A 25493-nucleotide genomic window follows, 5' to 3' on the forward strand; every position below is an offset into this window, starting at 1 on the left:
CAGAGCCTTCAGATGTTTTGATTTACTAAACTCCAAAAGTCCCTTTCCAAACCTGTCTACCTTTAAAAACCCATCTTTTCAACCAAGCCTTTAGTCACCCTTTTCATTCCTTCCTTTGTGGCTTTGGTACTTGTTTATTCTATACTTCTTTGTGATGAAAGGCATTATATAAGTTATACTTTCTGCCATGCCAGTACAGAAAATGAGTCTGCCTTTGCCTCAGATAAACATGATGCATGAAGCAACCTGTGAGGCCGTGTGTGTGCAATGACCAATAACCATCGTCCATCTGTAAATTCTATAATTGATTTTGTGCCCCCATTTCCCACTGTAAACTGATTGAATCCATGAAGTAATTCAACAAAGCTTCTTGTGAACATGTGCACCAGTTATGATTTGAACACCAAGGACGGGATTTTCCGGCCGCACTCGCCCCAAGGCCGGAAATTCCTGCTTGAGGTCAATGAACCTTTGTATGGTCTGCGGATCTTCTGTCCCGCCCGCTACAATTCCGCTACCAGAAAATTCCGCCCTGAATCTGGATCTCAGCATCATAAACAGGTGATTAACATGTACTTGCACTACAGTGCACTCTTAGAGTTGAATTTTCCCACTTCCATGGGGGCTGATTTGGAGGGATGGGAGGATGTCAGGAAAATTGCACTAAGAAGCATCGAACAAGCTCCACAATGTCTTCCTATTTCCTCATGCTTTTCTTGGAAGCAGGTGCACAATGGTGATATCAACACTACAGCGATAGGAATGAAATCAAACTAATTAAGAATCACTTAGCAGCAATGATTGTAGCAGCACAGCAACTTTGCCAGCACTGTGTGTCCTCCACCCACTGTCTCCACAACCCAGCAAGTGTGAGCGGGAAGCTACACAGTATGAGAGGCTGTTTTAGAGCTGATGCAGATCTAAATGTTTCTGGCAGAAAGTGGCAAGACTGCTGTATTTTAATGTCTCAGTCTTGTCATTGAATGTGACATTCCTGGAGAAGATATCTCTGATCGCCATGAGCCTAACAAGGCCTCAGCTACTCCCCTGATTCTGATGGTGGCTTTACGTGTTCCGCTGCTGCTCCGGCTGCTTGTACATCAGCCGTGTTCCCAATGATCACGCAGTGAGAACCTCCAACCTCCCTTTATTGGGCCACACTGTCCGCAGCTCCTGCCTCTGGTGTCACCAATGTCCTTGAGGTGGCCTACGTGTTGGCCACCCCTTGTAAAACTCAGTCAGATTGGTACACTGTGCACGCCGGCAGGTTCACAACCTAGAAATGAATCCGATGTTGGATTCTCAATGATTGTGGCAAATTTCAGCCCTTATTCTCTTTTTCAGCATTTGAAGTATTTGGCTTTTGTTTCATTCCTATGTTGTGATCTGTATGATTAGAAGTTCAGATTTTGTAAAAGCAAGTTAATAAAAACAGAAGAGATTTCTACTTCTATAATATACAAATGATCATTTTAAAACAGAATCCCTTTACTCTCTTCTGCTGTTTTCCTTCAAATTTGTACTATTGTTATTGAAAATCCTAAAATGTTCAGTACTGTTCCTAGGCAGATTGTAGAAAATGGAAAACTAATAGTTAAACCAAATAGTTAAAGATGTTGTCTATTAGCTCCTCGCTACAGATAACCTCCATCACCTTGGAGGCTAGTCACCAAAAAGATCCTAATAGACAAATATTTTTTTTAAATGAACAGTTTACAAAGAACTTTTCCTTATTATAGGATGACCTGCTGGTTGAAGTTGAAGAGTTAAAAGTTCAGCTGGATAAAAACTCCAATGATGAAAGAATTCTAGTTCAGAGAGTAAATGCTGAGAAATACAGAGTCATTCTGGAAAAGGAAGAGCTAATTTCTCAATTAGAAAAAATGAAAGAGCGAGAAAAGTCTAAAATGATTGAGTTAGAAAATGAAAAGGTGAGGATAAGAAAACTTTCAATAAAGCACTTCCACAGACAGAGCAGTTTATGTGCTGCCAGTTGTACACCTACTCTTTTAGAAATCCAATTTTTTTTCATTAATGCTTATGAGATTTTGTTGTAACTTTTATTTTCCATAAGGGCTGCATTCAACTAGAACTGGAAGATACAAAAACTGAGCTGGAAAAATTAAGGGAAACTCAAAATGAGAATTTGATAGAACTGAGGAGAGAAAAGGTAATGCACTAAGCAGATTGGAATCAGCGATATACATTCACACAATACTGTACCTTTCCCCTGTATTAACAAAGAACAAAGAACAATACAGCACAGGAACAGGCCCTTCGGCCCTCCAAGCCCACGCCGCTCCCCGGTCCAGGATTGAATCCTGAATCCAGGATCCCCGCCCAATTTTCCAGCCTATCTACATACCAATATCCTATCCACCGAGCTGTCCCTCACAGCTACGATGCTTTGTTCATCACAACCTATTAACTCACCCCCACCCCCCCATTCCAGACCATGTGATCTCCAGGGAGAGGCGAAAACCCAGAGTGAAAACCCCAGGGCCAATATGGGGAAAAAAAAATCTGGGAAATTCCTCTCTGACCCCCTGAGGCGATCGAAACGAGTCCAGGAGATCACACTGGCCCTGATCGGAAAATGCTTCCCAACCCTAGTCATTTCCACTTCCACAAACACCATATGAATTCCCTGCCCCCGAGACAGGTTCCCAACTATCCGCAGTCTCGCTCTGTACTGGCACCAGCAAGATGATCATAGAATGAAGCCTTGAAACGAGAAACAAAGAACAATTAGCCCGCGCCGCTCCCTGGTCCAAACTAGATCACCCTTTTGTATCCCTCCATTCCCACTCCGTTCATATAGCTGTCTAGATAAGTCTTAAACGTTCCCAGTGTGTCTGCCTCCACCACCTTGCCCGGCAACACATTCCAGGCCCCCACGACCCTCTGTGTAAAATATGTCCTTCTGATATCTGTGTTAAACCTCCCCCCCTTCACCTTGAACCTATGGCCCCTCGTGAACGTCACCACCGACCCGGGGAAAAGCTTCCCACCGTTCACCCTATCTATGCCTTTCATAATTTTATACACCTCTATTAAGTCTCCCCTCATCCTCCGTCTTTCCAAGGAGAACAACCCCAGTTTCCCCAATCTCTCCTCATAACCAAGCCCCTCCATACCAGGTAACATCCTGGTAAACCTCCTCTGTACTCTCTCCAAAGCCTCCACGTCCTTCTGGTAGTGTGGCGACCAGAACTGGACGCAGTATTCCAAATGCGGCCGAACAAATGTATTGTTCAGATGCTTTTCCTATGCAATACCTAGTGTATGTATGAGTCATTCACATGTGTTTGCTGATAATGTTAATCACTGAGACATCACAAATTGTGAAACTACACCACACAAAATTTGGGAACCATATACGTGGTATAATATTTGAACCATAATATTTGACTGGGATGATGAACTTGGAGGAAAGCCAATGCAGAGAGATAGCTTAAATCAAGGCAATCAAGTTAAATTTCTCAGTTCGATATTACTAGAAAAGAAAAAGAAACACATAGATGTGAAATCTAAAAGAATCAAAATTCTGTGCTCAGTCACCAGCAGTGGAGCGGAGCAGAACACTTGGCCACATGTTGAATAGGAAGGTGATCCCATCTAGGTGACGGGGCTAATTTTTATAATTGGGTTGGGCAATCTGCTTCTGTAGAGGCATTGAACTGCAAGAGATGTCTTTTCCAAAGAAAGTCAAATGACATTTTGTTTCTCTGATTTGAAGAAGTAGAGGCCCCAACAGATTGAAGGGGCAATGCAACAGTGTTTCTGAATGGGAACTATAGCCAGCATTGTGAAATAATTGTGACTCCCTGGGATGGAATACAATTGCTCTGTGAATTGTTGGGAGCTTTGGGAAATTCCAGTATGGAATCTATGTTTGCTCTCAGCAGGTGTGGCTTCTGCTGGGCCTAAGAATGAAATGATGGATTGAATATTTGAGGTAGTCTGGAAACTGATTGCAGAAGCAGTGAAAGGCAGGCAGAAGGGTCATCCAACAGCCACCTAATTGGAAAGCACAGTAAAACAGGAAATGAAAATCTTCTAGAGTTTGCCCCCAGTTGCAGCTCTCTCCACCCCACCCCACCTTCACCATCCCCATCCTCATAAAGGATTAAAACGCTTTGGGCTGATTTTCCTCCCTGGCAAGAAACTGGTTGAGATTGTTCCCAGGCACTGAACCCATTCTGGAGAGCGAAACATTCATTAGAATTTTTGAGGGGGCGCCCCGTTAATTGGCCTGGAAACATGTTTACTGTCCAATTAAGAATGGCAGACTGGCTTTGGAGGCTGGAGAACAATCAGAAACCTTTGAGCATGAAAGAAACCACAGACTGCAATGGAAGATAAGTGTAAGAGGAGGCATCTTATCCTCCTTTTCCTTCAGGTACCATACTTTTCTCTCCAACTTTTTAAAACCTTTTACAAAAACATAGATTCAGCAGGTAGCCCACCACCATAGGGATGGGGACTAGAGCAAGCCCCTCCACAGGGCAGCCTGTGTCTGCTCCCACACCTAGGCAATCAGAGTAGGCCTCCAGGCTAGCCAGGAGTGCTTGCCTGCTGCTAGGTGCCTCTTCACTCAGTCTTCTTTAATTGGCTTCCAGTCAGCCCAACGATTCTGATTGGCTACCCGCCAAATGTAAAGGTACATAGCCCTGCCTCTACAGAAAAAGTAGCCTGAAGAAGGGATGGAGCTGGGAAACCAGGACACCTGCTAGCAAGGCTATTTGTAACCCCCACCAACTTCCAATCTAAGTCCAGTGAGGGAAAAAAAACCTAGCCCCAGATGTTTGTGATTTCAGCACTTACGTGATGTTACTGCGAGTGAAAAAGATGAACATTCCATTATGTGGCACCTCATTTATTAAATTAATTACTTTTTAAAATTCTTGTCAATCTTGTTATATAGATAAACACAGCAACCAAATGATAAGAATGATTCATGGCATTGTTTTTGGTAGAGTGGAATGTTGGTCAGAACATCAGGTGAACTCTCGAACCTTCAGTTTAATGTCTCATTGAAAAGATGGCAAATTTGCTATTGCAACATGACCTCACAACTGCATTAAATTGTCAATCTAGATTATGGGTGCGACTTTACTACCTCTCCGCGCCCAGCGAAAGCGCGGTGAACTGGGAAACTAGCATGCAACGTTAAAAATCCAATTGGCGCACAGTGCCAAACAGTTTGCTATGTTCCCGGCCACACTCCAATGGTGTGAATTGCTTTACATTTAGAAAGGATGCGAAACTTATTAGCATGAGATTAACTGGATTTCAATATCATTAGTGAGTTTGGCACACATGCTTCCCCCCTCCTGGATGCTTCCCACCTTTCTGGCATCACACTGGCGCCAATTAGTACTACTCTTTAAAAGTGTAGCTTGGGCACAGCAGTAGCAAAGGAGAGCAAGGAGGTGAGTACAGCAGAGCACCAACCCCCAGGGTGCAGGAGAGGGGATGTCACCAACTGCCATGGTGCAGGATGGGGTTGGGGGCTCGCATGAGTGCAAGGGTTTGGGGGGCACATGCCGGTCTAGGGCTCCTTAGGTTGGGGCTCGTGTTCTGCGCATTCCCCCTGGCTGCTAATAACCCCTGAAGGGTTTCACATGAGGTCGAGTCGCAACCCCACTAATGTTGTACTGGTTACCTTGCCATTTGTCTGCTGGACAGGCTCAGTGGCTGATTGCTGACATTCCATCTCAGGCCCCGCTAACAGTAACAAGCACCAGGCAGCTGTCACCCCAATCAAGGAAACTCTGCAGGTGCTAACACAAGCTCCTTACACTGGACAGACTTTGCAGTGCACCCTACAATGGCCACCAATCGCATGAAAGGCACGAGGTGGTTCCCCATCGTCTGTCTGAACTGCAAGCCATTCTTGGAAACCTGTATGCCAAACATCCAGCTGTGCGCATGTAGGTCCACAATTCAAGGGTTCCCAATGGGGACTTCCTCACAGCCACCCTTATGCTCTCCGTGCCCGCCGTGGCAGCCCATTGAGATGCTGGATGACAGCGGGGATGGTGTCTGGTTGCCAGCGTCCAGACAAATGGAGACACAGGTTACTGGGACGGAATGAGGGGCCCGGGATGTAAAACCTTAATGACTGTCCCTCTCTCATGTTCTCCTTCACCTCCTCCCACCCCTCACCCCCACCCCCTAGAGCAATAATGGACTTTGCATGGGAGCCAGTAGAGCTCCCTTGACTGCTTTGGCGGATGAAGGAGACGACCGCCCGGTGCAAAGACAACCTGGGCTGGAGGCTGCAGCAGGAGGACAGGGGGCCACTGGTCAGGGCCAGAATGCAGCTGCCCACCAGCTTGAGGGGAGGGCCAGAGAACGGCAGAGACAGAAACCCAGGTTCTACAGGATCAGCATATCTTTTAATGAGCTGCCAAACGCAGTGTGTCACCGCAGACTGTGTCTCAGCAAGGAGACAATGCAGCACCTGTGTCAGGTCCTTGTGGACCTGGCACTTCGTGGAGCAGAAGGACACCCGCTCCCCTTGGCAGTGAAGGTTATGGCAGCCCTCAACTTCTACGCCATTGGGTCCTTCCAGGCCCCCAGCAAAGACCTCTGCAGCATCTTGCAGTCCTCTGCACGCAAGTGCATTTGTGAGGTGATGGATACCCTGTACGCCCGGGCAGCTGACTACATCCACTTTGACGTGGGCCAGGCCCAAAAGGAAGTCCAGGCTACAGGCTTCGCCGCCATCGCCAGTGCACCCCATGTGCAGGGGGCTATCGATGGCACGCACATCATCCTGTGGGCACTATGGAATCAAGGCATACTCTTCATTAATTGGAAGAGGTACCCCCACTCCCTTAACATGAAAATAGTTTGTGATCATGTGCTGAAGAAAAAGCAGGTGTGCGCGTGGCACCTGGAATCATGCATAATAGCTATATTTTTAGGAGCTTGGACATCTCTCGGCTCTTCGAGGACCACCCCAGGCTGGCGGGATGGCTTGTGGGGGACAAGGGCAGCCATGTCTGATGACACCAGTGCGGAGGCATGAGACCAAGACAGAGACCCTGTCTAAAATGAGATCCTGTGATTCCTCACAATTGCACTGAAATAGATGAGAAAAGGGAGAAGTTGATTCCATTTTATACCTATTTCCAGGCAGAAAACAGTAGCATTAAATACCAATTTCATGGCATATTGTTCTGCACCTTCATTACGTCGCTGCAAAATTGATAAAGGTGACTTTCCAAACATCTAGGTTGTTGGTCTTAACTAGATGATATGTTCCTTGCATATTCAGCGTCTAATTCCTGTTTAAGGACCCCTCTGCAAAGTTGGTCAGCACTGAACGTAGCAACTACAGAATTTATTTCTCATGAATACTGCAGCTTAACTAGCAGCCAACAAAGTTACCATGTTGCTCCTCAGAGAATTGAAGGATGCTGCAGGACCGTGATTATAGAACATAGAACAGTACAACACAGAAACAGACCCTTCAGCCCACGATGTTGTGCTGAAAATTACCCTTTCATTCTCTCAATGTCCTGTGATCTGCCTGAAGTTTGCTGTTGGTGTGGCAACTGACCCAGAGCTGTCTCAGGATACCCAATTGCTATTTGTAGCTCACCAGAATATACTGATGAAGCCTGAGATCAACTTTAGATTAGCCTCAGACCTCCATCTTCTGGTGTGTGCTCCAACTGCACCATCATTTCTGCACCTAAAAATGGGCCCAAACAAATGTTTAGCTCAAGTGGTCTTGCACTTGGTGAGTGTTTTTGTTTCCCTTTCCAGTTGGCAACATTTTCTTATTTCCTTTTATTGTTTGAATAAATTAGTCAGTATCATTTACCAGCAAAATATAATTTAATGTTACACAAGCATTATTCAGCTGGTTAATAGTTTAAAATATCCAATATTAAGATTGCAAATATTGTGAAAAGGCAAAACCGAGAGTGGACTTCAGTTTAACTCCCACACTGTTTAGTGTAATTGATCCACAAAAGGATTTGAATAATCAGTATAAAATTAATTTGCTAACAGGAGAGAAATGAAATATGTTGAAAAATTCCACCAATTAAAAAAATTATTATGGGTGTCATAGCTTCTTTGTTTTAAATACTGACTCTAATGTGGTGTCTTTTACAGGATGCACTTCTGATTGAAATTGAGGAATTGAGAAAATTCTTGGATAAGGTACATGCAAACATTTTTAAGAATGAATGTTATTCTGATACAAGTTTTTAAAATCTAAGATTCTGCTGGTAAAGAAGTTGGAGAGAATTGTACTGGGGCGTGGGAGTGAGTTTAGGGCACCACACAGTGCAAGGGCAAAGATTTGACTTCTTTTCCCCACTCAGCTGAATTCCTGATCTTAGCTGTGTTGCTATGATGAGAAACGATCAGGCAGTATCCCACAACATCTACATGAGGTTGGATGGGCAATCATTCCTGCATCATTGTCACACGTCTCCTGGCAGCCAGCTGAACAGAAACATTGGGATGCTAGGGATGTATGGTCTAACCAGGTCATTACAAGGACAAGGGCAAAGCAGAAGAATTTTACTTTATATGAGGTGGAATTTTCTAGTTTTTCTGCAGAGTGGCATAGCCGGTGGGAAAAACAGGGTGGAAGCTGCTGGTTCCAAGGACAGCTTCCTCTGCTGTAGTCAAAGAAGGTTAAAGGGTGGGTCCTACGATAGCACTGCTTCAGCCTGCCCCGCCAGCAACTGAAAACAACGGGTGCCCCAACTTTAAAAAAAACCCCTCCACCACGTGCCCTCAAGCCGACATGAATGGAAAATTTAATGGGACTGGGGGACTGTCAGGCATAAAGGCCTGCTAATAATATTTATATATATTCAAATTGGGATCCCAACGTTCAATATCAGGGTATCCGTTATGTCATCGGTATGTTACCTTCAAGGACATAGATACACATTAACATTAACATAGATATTTATTAAAAAATCATTCTTGAGCTGTAAGAATCACTTTCAAAGCCATCATTTGTCACCCATTCCGAAATGCCATTGCTGAGTTGCCTTCTTGAACCTCTACAGTCATGTTGTGTAGGTACTCCCACAGTGCTGTTAGTGTGAGAATTCCAGGATTTTGACTCAGTGAGAATGAAGGAGTGTGATATAGTTCCAAATCAGGATGGTATGTGACTTACAGGGAACATGCAATTAGCAGTATAGTCATTTGTCTGGTGCTTATTTTTCTACGTAGTAGAGGTTGAGGGTTTGAAAGGCACGGTGGAAGGGGTCTTAGTTTTGAATGTCATAGGAAGATGGTTACATTTTATTTTTTTCTTTGGAGATGGTCATTGCCTAGCACATTGGCCCTGGCAGAACCTAAGCTGAGCATTGCTGAGCAGGTTGTTTCAGATTAAGTTCTATTTGATAGTTGTGTCAAAGAACCCTTCCTTCACTTTGCTAATGATTAGCCTGAAAGAGTTACTTGCTGGATTGGATTTGTCCTGGTTTCATTGGACTGGATATACTTGGACAATATTCTACATTGTTGGGTGGATGCCTGTGTTGTAGTCATATTGGGATAGCTTGCTTGGCGAAGGATGTGCTCCAGAACTACCCACAAGACTTCAGAACTACAGTCAGGATATTGTTAGGGTTCATTGCTTTTGCTGTATCTAGTGCCATCAGCCATTTCTTGACATCAGATGGAATGAATCAATTTGGCAGAAGACAGGCATCTGGACCTGAGAATGAGGCCGAGGCTGGGAAGGATCATTAACAGGGCACTTCTGGATGAAAATGGTTGAAATGCTTCAGCCTTGTCTTTTGCATTGCTGTGCTGGGCTGCATCATCATTGAGGATGTTGTTGGAGCCTCCTTCTCCCATTAGTTGTTTAATTGTATGCTTCTCATTGAACCAGAATTGGTCCCTGGCTTGATGGCAATGGTAGATTAAGGGATATGTTGGACCATGAAGTTACAGATTGTATTCCTCTGCTGCACCTCTGCCCTCGTTTTGAACTGCGACCCATTTTGAGTCCATCCCATTTTGCGTGGTGATAATGTCACACATCATGATGAAGGGTATCTCCAAGTGTAAAGATGGGACTTTGTTTCCAAAAAGAATATGTGATCATCATTCCTATCAATATTATCATGGATGGCTGCATCTGTGAGTGACAGGTAGATTTATGAGGACGAGGCCAAGTAGATTTTTCTTTCTTGTTGCTTCTCTCACCACCAGCTGTATGCCCAGTCTGGCAGATATGTCCTTCAGGACTTGGCCAATGTGGTCAGTAATGGTGTTACCAAGCCACTCTTTGTGTTAAACATTAAAGTCCTCCCACCCAGAGTACATTCTGTCCTTGTTCTTTCCTCTGTGTTTTTCCAAGTGAAATTCAGTGTGCAGGACCGTTGATTTATCAGTTGAGGGAGGTTGGTAGTTGGTAATCTACAGGAGGTTTTCTTCCCCATGTGTGAACTGATGCCTCGTGACCTCATAGGATCTGGAGTCAAAGGTGAGGATTCCCAAGGCCAATCCCTCCCAGCTGTATACAATGGTGCTGCCACTTCTACTGGGTCTCTTGGTGGTGGGATAGGACGTACCGAGCGATGGAGATAGAGGGGTCTGGGAAACCATAAACTCCCACCCGAGTTCAACGGACCTTTCCGTGTTCTGCACCTCACCTGATCCGATTCCCATGGCAGGCGGGGTGGTAAAGTTCCAGTGCATATTTCCTCACCTGAAGGGCATTAGTGAACCAGACATGGTTTTGCAACAATTAATTGTTTTGTAATCATTATTAATGAGATTAACATGTCATTCCAACAATTCCCTAGTTCCAATGGTATTTGAACTCTTGTCTTTGGAGCATTAGGCTAGGTCTCTGGATTATTAGACCAGCCACATTACCACTATGCTACTGCAGCAGTTCAAGGGGGTCTCACCATCACCACCAACTCAAGGGTAATTAGGGAATGGAAATACACGCTGGCCTTGCCAGCGACACTCTCATCCAAAGAACAATTTTTAAAAACATTCTTTCAAAGGTGTGATGCTCAGAGCTGCTCAAAATACCCAGGTATCGTCCAATGAGGGTCTGGTATAATCGAAGCATGACTATTATTGCCTTGTATTCTCATTCCCTAGATATAAGGGCCAGCATTCCATTCACCTTTATGATTATTTTCTGCACCTGCAATAAATCTTTCAATTTGTGGGCTACAGATGCTTAATATAGACAACGGACTATTCATCATTTTAAGATGGTTTATTAAGAAACAACAGTTTAGGAATGATACATTCATTAATTAGACAGAAATGATCTGTAACAATTGAGAGTGATTTACTGATCCCAGAGGATGAACAGGCATTTGGCACAGAAGCAGCTGATCTCAGTACCTTGTGATAGAGCATTCTGCTCTCTAGTCAAAGTGTTAGGGAACTCTTCTATCGGCCTGCCTCCATCTCCCCGATCCATCTTCCATCTGAAGAAGGTGGCTGCCTGTCACCTATGAGGACCATCCATTGATGAGCACCCGCGAATATAACCTTTTACTGAGGGCTGGTCACTTACCCAGTGTCAATCACCTAATCATAGAAACATAGAAACATAGAAAGTAGAAGCACGAGTAGGGAAAATGTTACAGCGGTACTCAGGCAGGATAGATTAGGGAGCTTGTCTACAGAGGCCCTATGGGTGGAGCTGAGAAACAAGAAAGGTATGACCACATTAATGGGGTTGTATTATAGACCACCCAATAGTCAGTGAGAATTGGAGGAGCAAATCAGCAGAGAGATAGCTGACAACTGCAAGAAACACAAAGTTGTGATAGTAGGGGATTTTAATTTTCCACATATAGATTGGGACTCGCATACTGTTAAAGGTTTAGACGGGGTAGAGTTTGTAAAATGTGTTCAGGAGAATTTTCTACATCTGTATATAGAGGTGCCAACTAGAGCGAATGCGATATTGGATCTCCTATTGGGAAATGAGTTAGGGCAGGTGATGGATGTGAGTGTGAGGGAACACTTTGGATCCAGTGATCATAATGCCATTAGTTTCAACCTGATCGTGGATAAGGATAGATCTGGTCCTCGGGTTGAAGTTCTGAACTGGAAAAAGGCCAAATTTGATGAAATGAGAAGGGATCTGGGAAGTGTGGATTGGCACAGGCTGTTCTCTGGTAAGGATGTAAATGGAAAGTGGGAGGCCTTCAAAGGAGAAATTTTGAGAGTGCAGAGTTTGTATGTTCCTGTCAGGATTAAAGGCAAAGTAAATAGGAATAAGGAACCTTGGTTCTCGAGGGAGATTGGAACACTGATTAAGAGGAAGAGAGAGTTGTATGAAATGTACAGGCAGCAAGGAACAGATCAGATGCTCGAGGAGTATAAAAAGTGAAAGAAGCTACTTAAGAGGGAAATCAAGAGGGCTAAAAGAAGACATGAGGTTGCTTTGGCAGAGTGAAGGAAATTCCAAAGAGCTTCTATAGGTATATTAGGAGCAAAAGGATAGTGAGGGATAAAACTGGTCCTCTTGAAGACCAGAGTGGTAGACTGTGTATGGAACCAAAAGAGATGGGGGAGATACTAAATGGTTTTTTTGCATCCGTATTTACTGAGGAAACGGGCATGGAGTCTACGGAAATAGGGCAAACAGGTAGGGAGGTCATGGAACCTTTACAGATTAAAGGGGAGGAGGTGCTCGCTGTCTTGAGGCAAATCAGAGTGGATAAATCCCCAGGACCGGACAGGGTATTCCCACGGACCTTGAGGGAAGCTAGTGTTGAACTTGCAGGGGCCCTGGCAAACATATTTAAAATGTCAGTATTCACGAGGGAGGTGCCGGATGATTGGAGGGTGGCTCATGTTGTCCCGTTGTTTAAAAAAGGTTCCAAAAGAAATCCGGGAAATTATAGGCCAGTAAGTTTGACGTCGTTGGTGGGCAAGTTATTGGAAGGTGTGATAAGGGATAGGATCTACAAATATTTGGATAGACAGGGACTTATCAGAGAGAGTCAACATGGCTTTGTGCGTGGTAGGTCATGTTTGACCAATCTATTAGAGTTTTTCGAGGAGGTTACCAGGAAAGTGGATGAAGGGAAGGCGGTGGATGTTGTCTACCTGGATTTCAGCAAGGCCTTTGACAAGGTCCCTCATTGGAGGTTAGTTAGGAAGGTTCAGTCGCTAGGTATACATGGGGAGGTAGTAAATTGGATTAGACACTGGCTCAATGGAAGAAGCCAGAGAGTGGTTGTGGAGGATTGCTTCTCTGAGTGGAGGCCTGTGACTAGTGGTGTGCCGCAGGGATCGGTGTTGGGTCCATTGTTGTTTGTCATCTATATCAATGATCTGGATGATAATGTGGTAAATTGGATCAGCAAGTTTGCTGATGATACAAAGATTGGAGGTGTAGTGGACAGTGAGGAAGGTTTTCAAAGCTTGCAGAGGGATTTGGACCAACTAGAAAAATGGGCTGAAAAATGGCAAATGGAATTTAACGCAGACAAGTGTGAGATATTGCACTTTGGAAGGACAAACCAAAGTAGAACGTAGAGGGTAAATGGTAGGACTCTGAAGAGTGCAGTTGAACAGAGGGATCTAGGAATACAGGTACAGAATTCCCTAAAAGTGACGTCACAGGTGGATAGGGTCGTAAAGAGTACCTTTGGTACATTGGCCTTTATAAATCGGAGTATCGAGTATAAAAGTTGGAGTGTTATGGTAAGGTTATATAAGGCATTGGTGAGGCTGAATTTGGAGTATTGTGTACAGTTTTGGTCACCTAGTTCCAGGAAGGATGTAAATAAGGTTGAAAGAGTGCAGAGAAGGTTCACAAGGATGTTGCCGGGACTTGAGAAGCTGAGTTACAGAGAGAGATTGAATAGGTTGGGGCTTTATTCCCTGGAGCGTAGAAGATTGAGGGGAGATTTGATAGAGGTGTATAAGATTTTGATGGGTATAGATAGAGTGAATGCAAGCAGGCTTTTTCCGCTGAGGCTAGGGGAGAAAAAAACCAGAGGGCATGGGTTAAGGGTGAAAGGAGAAAAGTTTAAAGGGAATATTAGGTGGGGTTTCTTCACGCAGAGAGTGGTGGGAGTGTGGAATGAGCTGCCGGATAAATTGGTAAATGCGGGGTCACTTTTAACATTTAAGAAAAATTTGGACGGGTTCATGGATGAGAGGGGTGTGGAGGGATATGGTCCAAGGGCAGGTCAGTGGGACTAGGCAAAAAATGGTTCGGCACAGACAAGAAGGGCCAAAAGGCCTGTTTCTGAGCTATAATTTTCTATGGTTCTATGGTTCTAGGCCATTCGGCCCTTCGGGCCTGCTCCACCGTTAATTTTGATCATGGCTGATCATCAAATTCAATATCCTGATCCCCCCCCTTCCCCCCATATCCCTTGATCCCTTTAGCCCCAAGAGCTATATCTAATTTCTTCTTGAAATCAGACAACGTTTTGGCCTCAACTACTTTCTGTGGTAGTGAATTCCATACATTCACCACCCTCTGGGTGAAGAAAGTTCTCCTCACCTCAGTTCTAAAAGTTTATCCCTTATCCTCAAATAATGACCCCTAGTTCTGGACATTGGGAACATTCTTTCTGAATCGACCCTGTCTAACCCTGTTAGAATTTTATAATTTTCTAGAGATCCCCTCTCACTCTTCTAAACTCCAGTGAATATACCCCTAACCAACTTAATCTCCTCATATGAAAACATGCCATCCCAGGAATCAGTCTGGTAAACCTTTGATGTACTCTCTCTATAGCAAGGACATCCTTCCTCAGAGAAGGACACCAAAACTGCTCACAGTACTCCAGGTGTGGCCTCACCAATTCTCCAATACAATTGCTATATTGTATTATTCCTATCCCTATACTCAAATCCTCTCACTATGAAGGCCAACATGACATTTTCCTTATTTACTGCCTGCTATAGTTGTGCGCTTACTTTCAGTGACTGATGCACGAGGATACCAAGGTCTCACTGAGTAGTGACCTCTCTCAAGTTACACCCCTATGGTGGTAGCATCTGCTTATCTGCCATGAGACACATTAGTCTTTCCCTGCATTCCTGAGAGGAATCAGGACCTGGCTGTAACTCCAGGAGACTCGACTCCTGAACTCAGATTAAAGACCAAAGGACACAGGTCAGAATGCATCGCCAGTTTTCCATTATGTTCCTCCATGACAATCAGCCATCTTTCAGTGGAGGAAGCCACGCATTCTGAAGAGCAGGTTATTATAGACTCATAGCCTGGTAGTAGGCCTCCACTGCCCATATCTGTGCCGTTAACCCCTTTGTAAGTTCTGCCACATCTCCACATACCTCCACACTCACCTGATGGACAATTCCAGAGGCTCATCAGCAACCTGGGGCTCAGCAGTTAGGTAATCTCCAGCACTACACCTCCACTATCTCAGATCTCAATAGCTGGTCTTGCGGCTAAGCTGTGTCCTCACCAGTGCATTGTTCCCTTTCAGATGACTCATGCATACCCACAAAGTGTGTACTCTGTTCTGATGTTTGGTGCTGCGCAAGGATGCGATGGTGCACCTTCTTACGCTCCTCTTTCACAGAGGTTAATGGTGCACCCTCGGGACTCATGGCTGCAGCTGCCAAGGTCTCACCTGTGGGGGAAACCAGGTTTAAGCCTCATACCCTTCAAACTTGAGATGCACATTCCTCCCCCGATGCTGCAAGCCTCCAAAGTCAAAACCATCAATGCTCCCTAGCGCCTCCTTTCAGCACAATCTTTCCAGGAGAGAGCTGTGGGCCCTTGGAATATCACCACCAGGAGGTCATCCTCCAGCGTCTCCATGGCCAGTGGTGTGATGCCATTTCTGACTTAACAACTCTAACACTACCTCTTCCAAAGGAGTGAAAATAGCCAGTTAGGTGCTCCTCCATTATGTCCCTTCTTCTTCAGAAAAAGGAAAAGGGACCTTGTAATAAATCTTATGTGGAAGATTTAGAAGATAATTTCCATTCCCAACATGTCCACTCTCCTCTTCCCATTACTTGACAGGAGGACCTCCCACTGATCACTCACAGCATAGAGGACTTGCAAGAAGTCATCATCAAATTGTGGGACTGTCCTTGGTCTGAGTGTCTCCATTTGCCCTGTCTTCATTCTTCGATAAAGCACTGGTATATCCTCAGCTGCAAAGTATCAATGTTGAGTTCTCTCCCCTGTGGAGAGACAGATAGCGTTAAAGGATAGAATTTGTTTTTTTTGAATACTTCTTATTCAGAAGGGGAATGGGACAGGTGCACTCTGATGTTCTTTCCTCACTGGCAAGGGTCCTGAATGAGAGACTGCTCTCACAATAGATACAAAAATGGAACCAAAAATATGCTCTTACCTGCTGATGCTCGGATAGTTCAATGGATTTAGCTGGATTTCTTTTGCAGCTCCCACCAACCCATGCCAGGGTGCCTTTAAATGGGTGGCAGTGACTGACTTCCAGTTCACGGTGTCACCCTTCTCCCTCTGGATGTCTCTCTCTAAAAGTCTGCTTTGGCACAGAGTCCATTTTATGCATTGTGAAGAAGTGATGCAGGTGGGAGTCAATGCTCCATGCACTTTCAGGTCTACCTCTCTCACTCTGCTAAAAACCATGAAGTCCTGTCCGTAAAGTTTTTGCATTATAGAAAAACGTATAACAGTTGAATCATGCATACCAATAACTGATTTCCATTGGTAGTGAGGTCTTGTGCAAACTGAGAAGGAACCATTCTATTGTTCTTCATTATTTGTTCATATTACATCATTTTTTGACAGATGAAAGCAAAAAATAATTTACTCCTTGAGAGGATTGAATCTTTCCAAAAAGAGCAGGACCTTAAATCCCAGGCCAGCTTTTACACGCCTACAATGACCACAAGTACAGAAATGCTGATGATTGCTCACCAGATCAAACCACATAACACAATAGGTCTAAATGAAGGTAAGCTCTTCTTGAATGTTGAAACCAAAGAAATGAAAATAATAATGTCTCATAAAATTGAGAAAATTGCATTGTTAAATAACATGCTTAGCCTCTTATAGCATGTATATATCTGGGGACTGTCTCAAGTAATCAGCTATAGATTCTGAAGACAATGAAATTACAGCAGTGCAAGCATTTCCAAACATCCTTTATTGATTTAGTACCTTAGTTACATGAATGTAGATACAGATCTCTAAAGGTTGCCACTCAAGTGGATAGAGCTGTGAAGAAGGCCTATAGTGTGTTAGCTTTTATTAACAGGGGGTTGGAGTTTAAGAGCCGTGGGGTTATGCTGCAACTGTACAGGACCTTGGTGAGACCACATTTGGAATATTGTGTGCAGTTATGGTCACCTCACTATAAGAAGGATGTGGAAGCGCTGGAAAGAGTGCAGAGGAGATTTACCAGGATGCTGCCTGGTTTGGAGGGTAGGTCTTATGAGGAAAGGTTGAGGGAGCTAGGGCTGTTCTCTCTGGAGTGGAGGAGGCTGAGGGGAGACTTAATAGAGGTTTATAAAATGATGAAGGGGATAGATAGAGTGAACGTTCAAAGACTATTTCCTCGGGTGGATGAAGCTATTACAAGGGGGCATAACTATAGGGTTCGTGGTGGGAGATATAGGAAGGATATCAGAGGTAGGTTCTTTACTCAGAGAGTGGTTGGGGTGTGGAATGGACTGCCTGCAGTGATAGTGGAGTCAGACACTTTAGGAACATTTAAGCGGTTATTGGATAGGCACATGGAGCACACCAGTATGATAGGGAGTGGGATAGCTTGATCTTGGTTTCAGATAAAGCTCGGCACAACATCGTGGGCCGAAGGGCCTATTCTGTGCTGTACTGTTCTATGTTCTATGTTCTAATGTATAGAAACATTAAAAATAAAAAAAATCAATCATTTTGAAAACCGATATCCTGGCTCAGTGGCTTTGATAGAGTATTAGATACACATTAAATGTCAGTGTTGAATGATATTGAGAGCAATCAATAAGTAAGTTGTTGAGACAGATAGGGCAATTTCTGATAAGTAACTGATCTAGTTACAGGGTTCCTATAAATGTTCACCGCCTGTTGACCTACATAACATGGTGTTGACAGTGATTGTGGAGGATTTTTAATTGTGGAACAGTGTGTTCATTCACTATCAACAAATGAAAAATTTGACAATTCATTTAAATTATAGGAATAATTTATTTAAGTAGGAATGAAAATGTAGAATAATCCTTCACCTTTCTTGAATTCTTGATTTATCAAGTGTTGTGCACTTTGTATATTCCAAGAAATAAAATAAAAGTATATTACAAATGTTAAGGCAAAATGATTCATAATCATATGTAGTTTGCACTGCTTCCACAATTATCCATTGCAAAAAGTATCTACAAAACAATCAGCGTGGCATAAAACTGCAGCTGCTGGAAATTTGAAATAAAAACAGAAAATACTGGAAAACCCAACAGGCTTGGCAGCAGCTGTGAAGACGAAAAGAGATTTAATGTTTTGAATCTCATATGACTCTCCTTCGGAACCCTGAGGAAGAGTCATTTGGACTTGCAATATTAACAGTTCCTCAATCAATTTAGGAGTTTGAAAAATTAAATTGATTACCGTATGGCAAAACAAAAAATGATGGACTAGCTTCTAGCAAAATCTGACAATCTTAAAGCAAAAAATACTAATTCACTTTCTATTAATATTTGTTTTAACCAAGGAATAGAACTAATATTGAACTGAATCACTGAATAATATCAACTTTGCATTAGCAAAGAGAAAAATCGCTCTAAAGAATTTGATCTGTCAAAGGATCTGAGAGGAAGTGAGCTATGGGTGGGGGAAGAGCTCTACCAATGCTGGAAAACATTGTGTAATAGATCAAGGGCGACTCAATGAAATTTCAATTATAAAGGCTTTATTGCCAACAAAGTAACTACATACAAGAACATCAATAAAAGACTAGATTGGTGCAGGTGGGAGTCAGTGCTCCATGCACTTTCAGGTCCACCTCTCTCACCCTGCTAAAAACCATGAAGTCCTGTCCGTAATGTTTTTGCATTATAGAAAAATGTGTAACAGTTGAATCATGCATACCAATAACTGTATTATTGGTATGCAATTATACCAATTGCAATAATTGCAATTGGTATTATTGCAATAATACCAATTATTTCTTCTGACTTAAATGTACATTGTTCCCACTTCAGTCTAACACCTGCTTCTTTAAAACATCTCAACACTTCTTCTAAATTGAGTCTGTGTTCTTCAGGTGAAGTGCCAGTGATTAGTACATTGCCCAGATAAACTATTACATTTTACACTGGGGATGCCTTGCAATAGGCTCTCCATCGTACACTGGAAAAAGGCACAGGCTGATGAAACTCCAAAAGGCAACCTTGTTTACTGATATAATCCCATGTGCATGTTGATTGTAACCAACTTTTGCGAGTCCTCATCCAACTCCAACTGCTGATAGGCATGACAGAGGTCCAAATTCATATGCTTTAAACCTCCAGCTAGTTTAGCATAGAGGTCTTCAATTCTTGAAAACAGGGTACCTGTCTATCTCTGTGCTCCTTATTGATTGTTAATTTGTAATCTCCGCAAATCCTGACAATCTGATCCGGTTTTAAAATGGGAACTATGTGTGCAGCCCATTTAGAGAATTGGCTTTATAATGCCCAAACCTTTCAGCCTCTTGAGCTTGATTTCCACTTTCTGATGAAGGGCATAAAGTACTGGGGGAGCCCAAAAAGATTTAGGCATCATCCCTTGATCCAGATATATTTTAACTTTAGTTCCCTGTATGCATCCTAATTTGTTAATGAAATCCTTGGAATATTTATACAGCAGCTCCTGAAAACCGCCATCCCTCAGGTTTAAATTTTCCAGCCAGTTTAGCTGCAGCTGCTTTAACCAATCTCGTCCCATTAAACAAGGTCTGTGACCCCTGATTACCAATATTGGCAGCTTTGCTTTTTGGATGTGATCTGCCACTGTTATTGTTGCTGTACCTAATTAATTTGCTCTGCACCATGATGTTAAGTGGCCTTTCTTGTTACATTTCAAGCATGCAGTTCTTGAATCAACAAACGTCTTTGAAATGCTCTCCCCCACATTGAAAACACATTTCAGCCCTCACTGTTGCACGTCTTCTATTGGGCATTGTTGCACCCACTCCTGGGCTGTTTTGCACCACATCCGTTTCCCACCACAAACAATTGACCTCGTTCAGCACACCTTGCAACTCCGTTACTACCTACTCTGTGCATTCAGTCACCTGGACCAGCTCCAAACTTTTTCGAAGGTGATCTTGGTCTCCACCAGTAGGCTTTTTTGAATAGTTATGCTGTTTATACCACAAACTATTCTGTCCCTTAACATTTCAGCTAATGCTGGGCCAAATTCGCAGTGTTCTGCCAATCCCGAAACGGTCTCCCTTAGCTCTTAGATTTCTGAATGAAATTTGTATCTCAGCATAATAATTAAGGAGCAGGGAGAAGGGGAGGTTAAAATTATTTTTCACCAAATCCACAATCTGGTTAAATAACTGTGTCTGGCGCATCTGGCAAAGTAAATGTTCTCACTGAGCTGCAAGTCTGTGAGCCGCAGACTTCGCAAAATAACCTTATTCATCTTCCACGGTTATTTCATTTGCAACAAAGTAATATCGCAGCCTTTGATATACTGTTCCCAGTCATTGACTTCTCAATCTTTCTTATCATTGGAATTGTGAAATGAGCTTACATTACTTCTTCTTACTCTTGACACTCAAGTCTCGCCCCACCTCCAGCTGGAGACTGTGATCCCCGACGACTTTGATGTTTTGCCTCGTCGTCAATGTAAGAGATTGAAGTCGATCGATAAAGTTTCAACTATAAAGGATTTATTGCCAACAAAGTAATCTATACAAGGACATCAAAACAAGACAGAAAAACAAAAGGCTACAAATGCAACTGCTTCTCTGGGTTCCCGGGCGGCACGGTAGCACAGTGGTTAGCACTGCTGCTTCACAGCTCCAGGGTCCCGGGTTCGATTCCCGGCTCGGGTCACTGTCTGTGTGGAGTTTGCACATTCTCCTCGTGTCTGCGTGGGTTTCCTCCGGGTGCTCCGGTTTCCTCCCACAGTCCAAAGATGTGCGGGTTAGGTTGATTGGCCAGGTTAAAAAATTGCCCCTTAGAGTCCTGGGATGTGTGGGTAAAATATGTGGGGGTAGGGCCTGGGCAGGATTGTGGTCGGTGCAGACTCGATGGGCCGAATGGCCTCCTTCTGCACTGTAGGGTTTCTATGATTTCTATGAACTACGAATCCCTCCTCGACCCGTGGTCAGTGCCCTCTTGTTGATTGGCTCATCTTCCCTCTGGAGCAATCTGTAGGGTCCTTGCCAGTCACGTGGCCCTCAGAACATGCCCTTCCACCACTCCTTCAAGGGCCACACTACTACAGTGATTGTAACAAAGTTAAAGAGGAAAATTTGTGATTTGATATTAACCACTTTTATGCTTAAAATGAATATTGGCTGCAGACAAGCATAATATATTTAGACTACCACTTAATATTAATAATTATATACTATAAGGTTGTGGTTCAGATGCCATGAATGTGGAATGAAGCAATTGTGAATAATGGCCCGATGGTTACCAATTTCCCACCCCATCCATAATTCTATACCTTCTGAAATTATAGATTATTTAAATACTGAAATAATACTGCAATATTACATAATTTTCTGAAGCTTTTGAAAAGATACTGCGCCATAACCTCTGGGTTCCAGGGCAGTGTAACTGGAGGCTACCCCAAAGATATGCTGGGGAACACCCCTACCCCTTCCCCCATCACGCTCCAGAAATTCCCAGGAACCACTACATGCAAGTTCCCCTCCAAAGCACTCACCATCCTGGCTTGGAAATATATCGCCGTTCCTCCTCAGTTGCTGAGTCAAAATCCTAACGGCATTGTGGGTCAACCCACAGCACATGGACTGCAGCGATTCAAGAAGGCAGCTCACCGCCACCTCCTCAAGGGTAACTGGAGATGGGCAATAAATGCTGGCCAGCCAACAACACCCAGGTCCCACGAATGAATAAAAAAAAGATAAAGTTTGCATGGCAATTGTCTGGGAAATGCAAACTTATGATGGGCAATTTTCCTGCACTGGGACCTATCTGAAAATGTGATTTAAATCGCAAACTTCAGAAGGCTCTGACCGTGTTACAACAATAAATTATCCAAAAAAAATTAGAAGAATTAAAACTACTTCTAGCTTCTGGGTAACTGATTGCTACTCTGTGTAAGTTCAGGCCTATTCTTTTGATTGAAAAATGGCATTGCCATTGTCATAATACATGAAAGGATTAGAAGAATATATTACATGAGAAAAAACATTTCTATTTCCAGATTGCTTCTTTGGAGGCTCTGCTACTACTTCAAATGAGTCAGCTGGCCAACATTCTGCAACAGCAAATTCGAAAGTGGATGCTGCCACAGAATACAATGAGGAAATCAATAAAGTTAAAGAAATGCTTAAACAACTGTAAGATATCAGTCTGCAAATTACATTTATTTTTACAGTTGTAACATTATGAATTAGACAAAAGTATTCAGTCTAAATGAGGGAATTCATTCATTTTTAAAGTGTTTATTTTACACTGGTGAAATGATTGGGAGCAACAGTTCCATGTTTGATCACAGTTCTATACCTAATTAATTGATTTAAATTGAAGATGACAGTGAACAGATGGGAATTAATTAACACTGACTGGAGTTCTTACACCTGACTGCTATCATCTACTGACCTCAATGCATGCACGAGTGTTGACAAAGATGAATTCACAACATAAACATCAATGAAGAAAACCATTTAATTCATTATCATTCATTGAAAATAAATCACAAGTTCCCTTATCCCTTAGGTGCACATAATTTTTTTTATTCCACTAGCTTATTAAATGTTTCCTTGACCTGTTTTTTGTAATTTCACCAGTAGCTTATTTTTGTTATCTTGAAATGGCAAATGGTCCAAACCACTCAATGGATTTATAGACATAAAATGCATATTTAAATTGAACTTCTACAAATTATTTAAAATCTTTAAAACTTTATGGAAATTGCAAAGTATACCAAAGCACTCTTTTACTCACAAAATTGTTCAGGGCAATCTTACCTTTGCGCCCCACCGGCCGATGGGCAGGGTGAACCGGTAAAATCGCGAGAGACAAGAAATCAGGTTCACGCCCAATTTCTCATCTCTCGCAATCTTACTGGCACCAGATATCCAGGATAATCAGCCTCATGCCCATTTCCCGGCGCCAAGCTGAATAAATTATTTAAATTACATTGATATCTTGTTTTGCATAGATTTAATGAGCCCAGGACGTTATTGTTCGGACACACTTGACTGTATGACCTCGCTGGAAGAGGTTCTCTCCAGCGATAATCACAGCTGGTCCCCAGCCAAAGGGGCATCCCTCCCTTGTTCCCTGGGGGGCTTCAATGGTTTCCAGTTCTACTGGCGAGACCAACATGACTGGTTCCCACCAATGGGTTGAGGTTCTGTTTTTTATGCTAGCAATTATCAGAATCAGCACAAAATATCAAAATATTTTAAATGCAAGTTTGCACGTTTTCCAAAATCTTTTTATGCTGATTCAAAACTCAGTTCGCCCAGATTCGGTTCCATCCATGCACTGAGGTCAAAATTGCGAAATTCTGCCAATGGTGATGGTTAGAGAAGCCTCTTCAAATTGCACTCATTCTTTTGGATGCCAGGGTCCATTTGAAATTATTTTCATACTGTAATTAATTTACTCAAATTGACTACCCCAATTAAACTATTAAATGGTTCAGTATAGCTTTTATTTTAATTTTTAATCGGGTTACTCAAGTTATGAAAAATGCATCTTTGGTGATAAATCAATTTCCAGCAATAGTCAGACCCCATGTGGAGTATTGTGAGCAGTTTTGGGTCCCATGATTAAGGAAGGATGTGCTGGCCTTGGAAAGGGTCCAGATGAGGTTCACAAGAATGATCCCTGGAATGAAGAGCTTGTCGTATGAGGAATGGGTGAGGACTCTGGGTCTGTACTCGTTGGAGTTTAGATGGATGAGGGGGGGTCTTATTGAAACTTACAGGATACTGCGAGGCCTAGATAGAGTGGACGTGGAGAGGATGTTTCCACTAGTAGGAAAAACTAAAAACTAGAACCAGAGGGCACAACCTCAGGCTAAAGGGATGATCTTTTAATACAGAGATGAGGAGGAATTTTTTCAGCTAGAGAGTGGTGAGTCTGCAAAACTCTTTGCCACAGGAGGCTGTGGAGGCCAGGTCATTGACTGTCTTTAAGACAGAGGTAGATAGGTTCTTGATTAATAAGGGGATCAGGGGTTATGGGGAAAAAGCAGGAGAATGAAGATGAGAAAAATATCAGCCATGATTGAATGGCGGAGCAGACTCGATGGGCCGAGTGGCCTACTTCTGATCCTATGTCTTATGGTCTAATATCATCAGGATATCATTCTCAAATATAGAAAGGAATGTACTTTGATGAAATATTGCATAGTACTGAGCTGCTTGATTGCACTGATACATGGATGATTTTGAGCTTTTGATTATGTAAGTTAATTTTAGTAGAAAATTAACTTGTGCATTTTACAATATTATGACTGTGCCCAAAGCAGAAACTCTACCTCCCTGATACTTTGATTTTTTTTTCAGAAAAAGAGAACGCAAATTGCTTCTTGATGTCATGATGATTATGTACACGCGCAGATGGTTTGTTGAAGAAGCCATTCCCTATATCAAAAGAGCACTGAAAAAATGTGGTATAAAATCAGATGATATGGACTGAACATTGAGAATATCTACGCAAATCACTATTGGGCTGATAACCAGAATAATTGATTCTCCAACACCTCTGTCAAATTCATTCTCCAACATCTGTCTATAAGTGAATTAATTTTTGTTTTGTACTGAATTTTAGTCTATTTATGTAATGAGGGTGATTTGTGCCCACATTGAGGGGATCACCTGGGAGCGCCAAGGTAAGTCTAGCCGCTGTGGGGGTAGGAGGACATGCCCGGGCAATACCCTGGCACTGCCCCTGACAAAGTTTAGCACCACCCTGTCACAGATTGGCACTGCCAACATGTACTGGGGCAGTGTCAGTGACGGACCCCATGGTTGAACCATTGGGAGGGGTTCCTGTTATGTATTGTGGGTATGGAGGGGGAATTGCTCGTTAAGTTGGAGGGGGGGGGGGGGGCAGAATGCAGAGCTTCTGATATTTTTGTGGTTAGGGATGGGGAGAGCCCCAATACTTGTGAGATTGGGGTGAGCCCCCCGATACCTTCGTGGCAGGGTTGGGGTTATTCAGGGTGGCGGGGAGATCCTCCATGGGGGTTGGAGTTCAACCTTAGCGCTGATTGGGGTGTCCTTTAGAGATGGCATCCCAATCTCTGTGGGCTTTATCAAGACCTGTCGCACCAGACAGACAATGTAAATCATGCCCCCAGATTTTTTTTCAATGGTTGAAGGTCTGGCCTG

The 25493-nt window shown here is 43.2% G+C and overlaps 1 protein-coding gene across 1 annotated transcript; it reads left to right on the plus strand.

Annotated features, from left to right (window-relative positions):
• Positions 1–229: 229 nt before the first annotated feature.
• On the plus strand, positions 230–24798 carry LOC144504724 (uncharacterized). The gene is made up of 7 exons (XM_078230469.1): positions 230–256; positions 1740–1931; positions 2075–2170; positions 8137–8184; positions 16754–16919; positions 22349–22484; positions 24666–24798. The coding sequence occupies exons 1-7, from the start codon at positions 230–232 to the stop codon at positions 24796–24798; spliced, it is 798 nt and encodes a 265-aa protein (XP_078086595.1).
• Positions 24799–25493: the final 695 nt, after the last annotated feature.

This window comes from Mustelus asterias, chromosome 15 (assembly GCF_964213995.1).
Source record: "Mustelus asterias chromosome 15, sMusAst1.hap1.1, whole genome shotgun sequence".
Taxonomy (NCBI): Eukaryota; Metazoa; Chordata; class Chondrichthyes; order Carcharhiniformes; family Triakidae; genus Mustelus; species Mustelus asterias.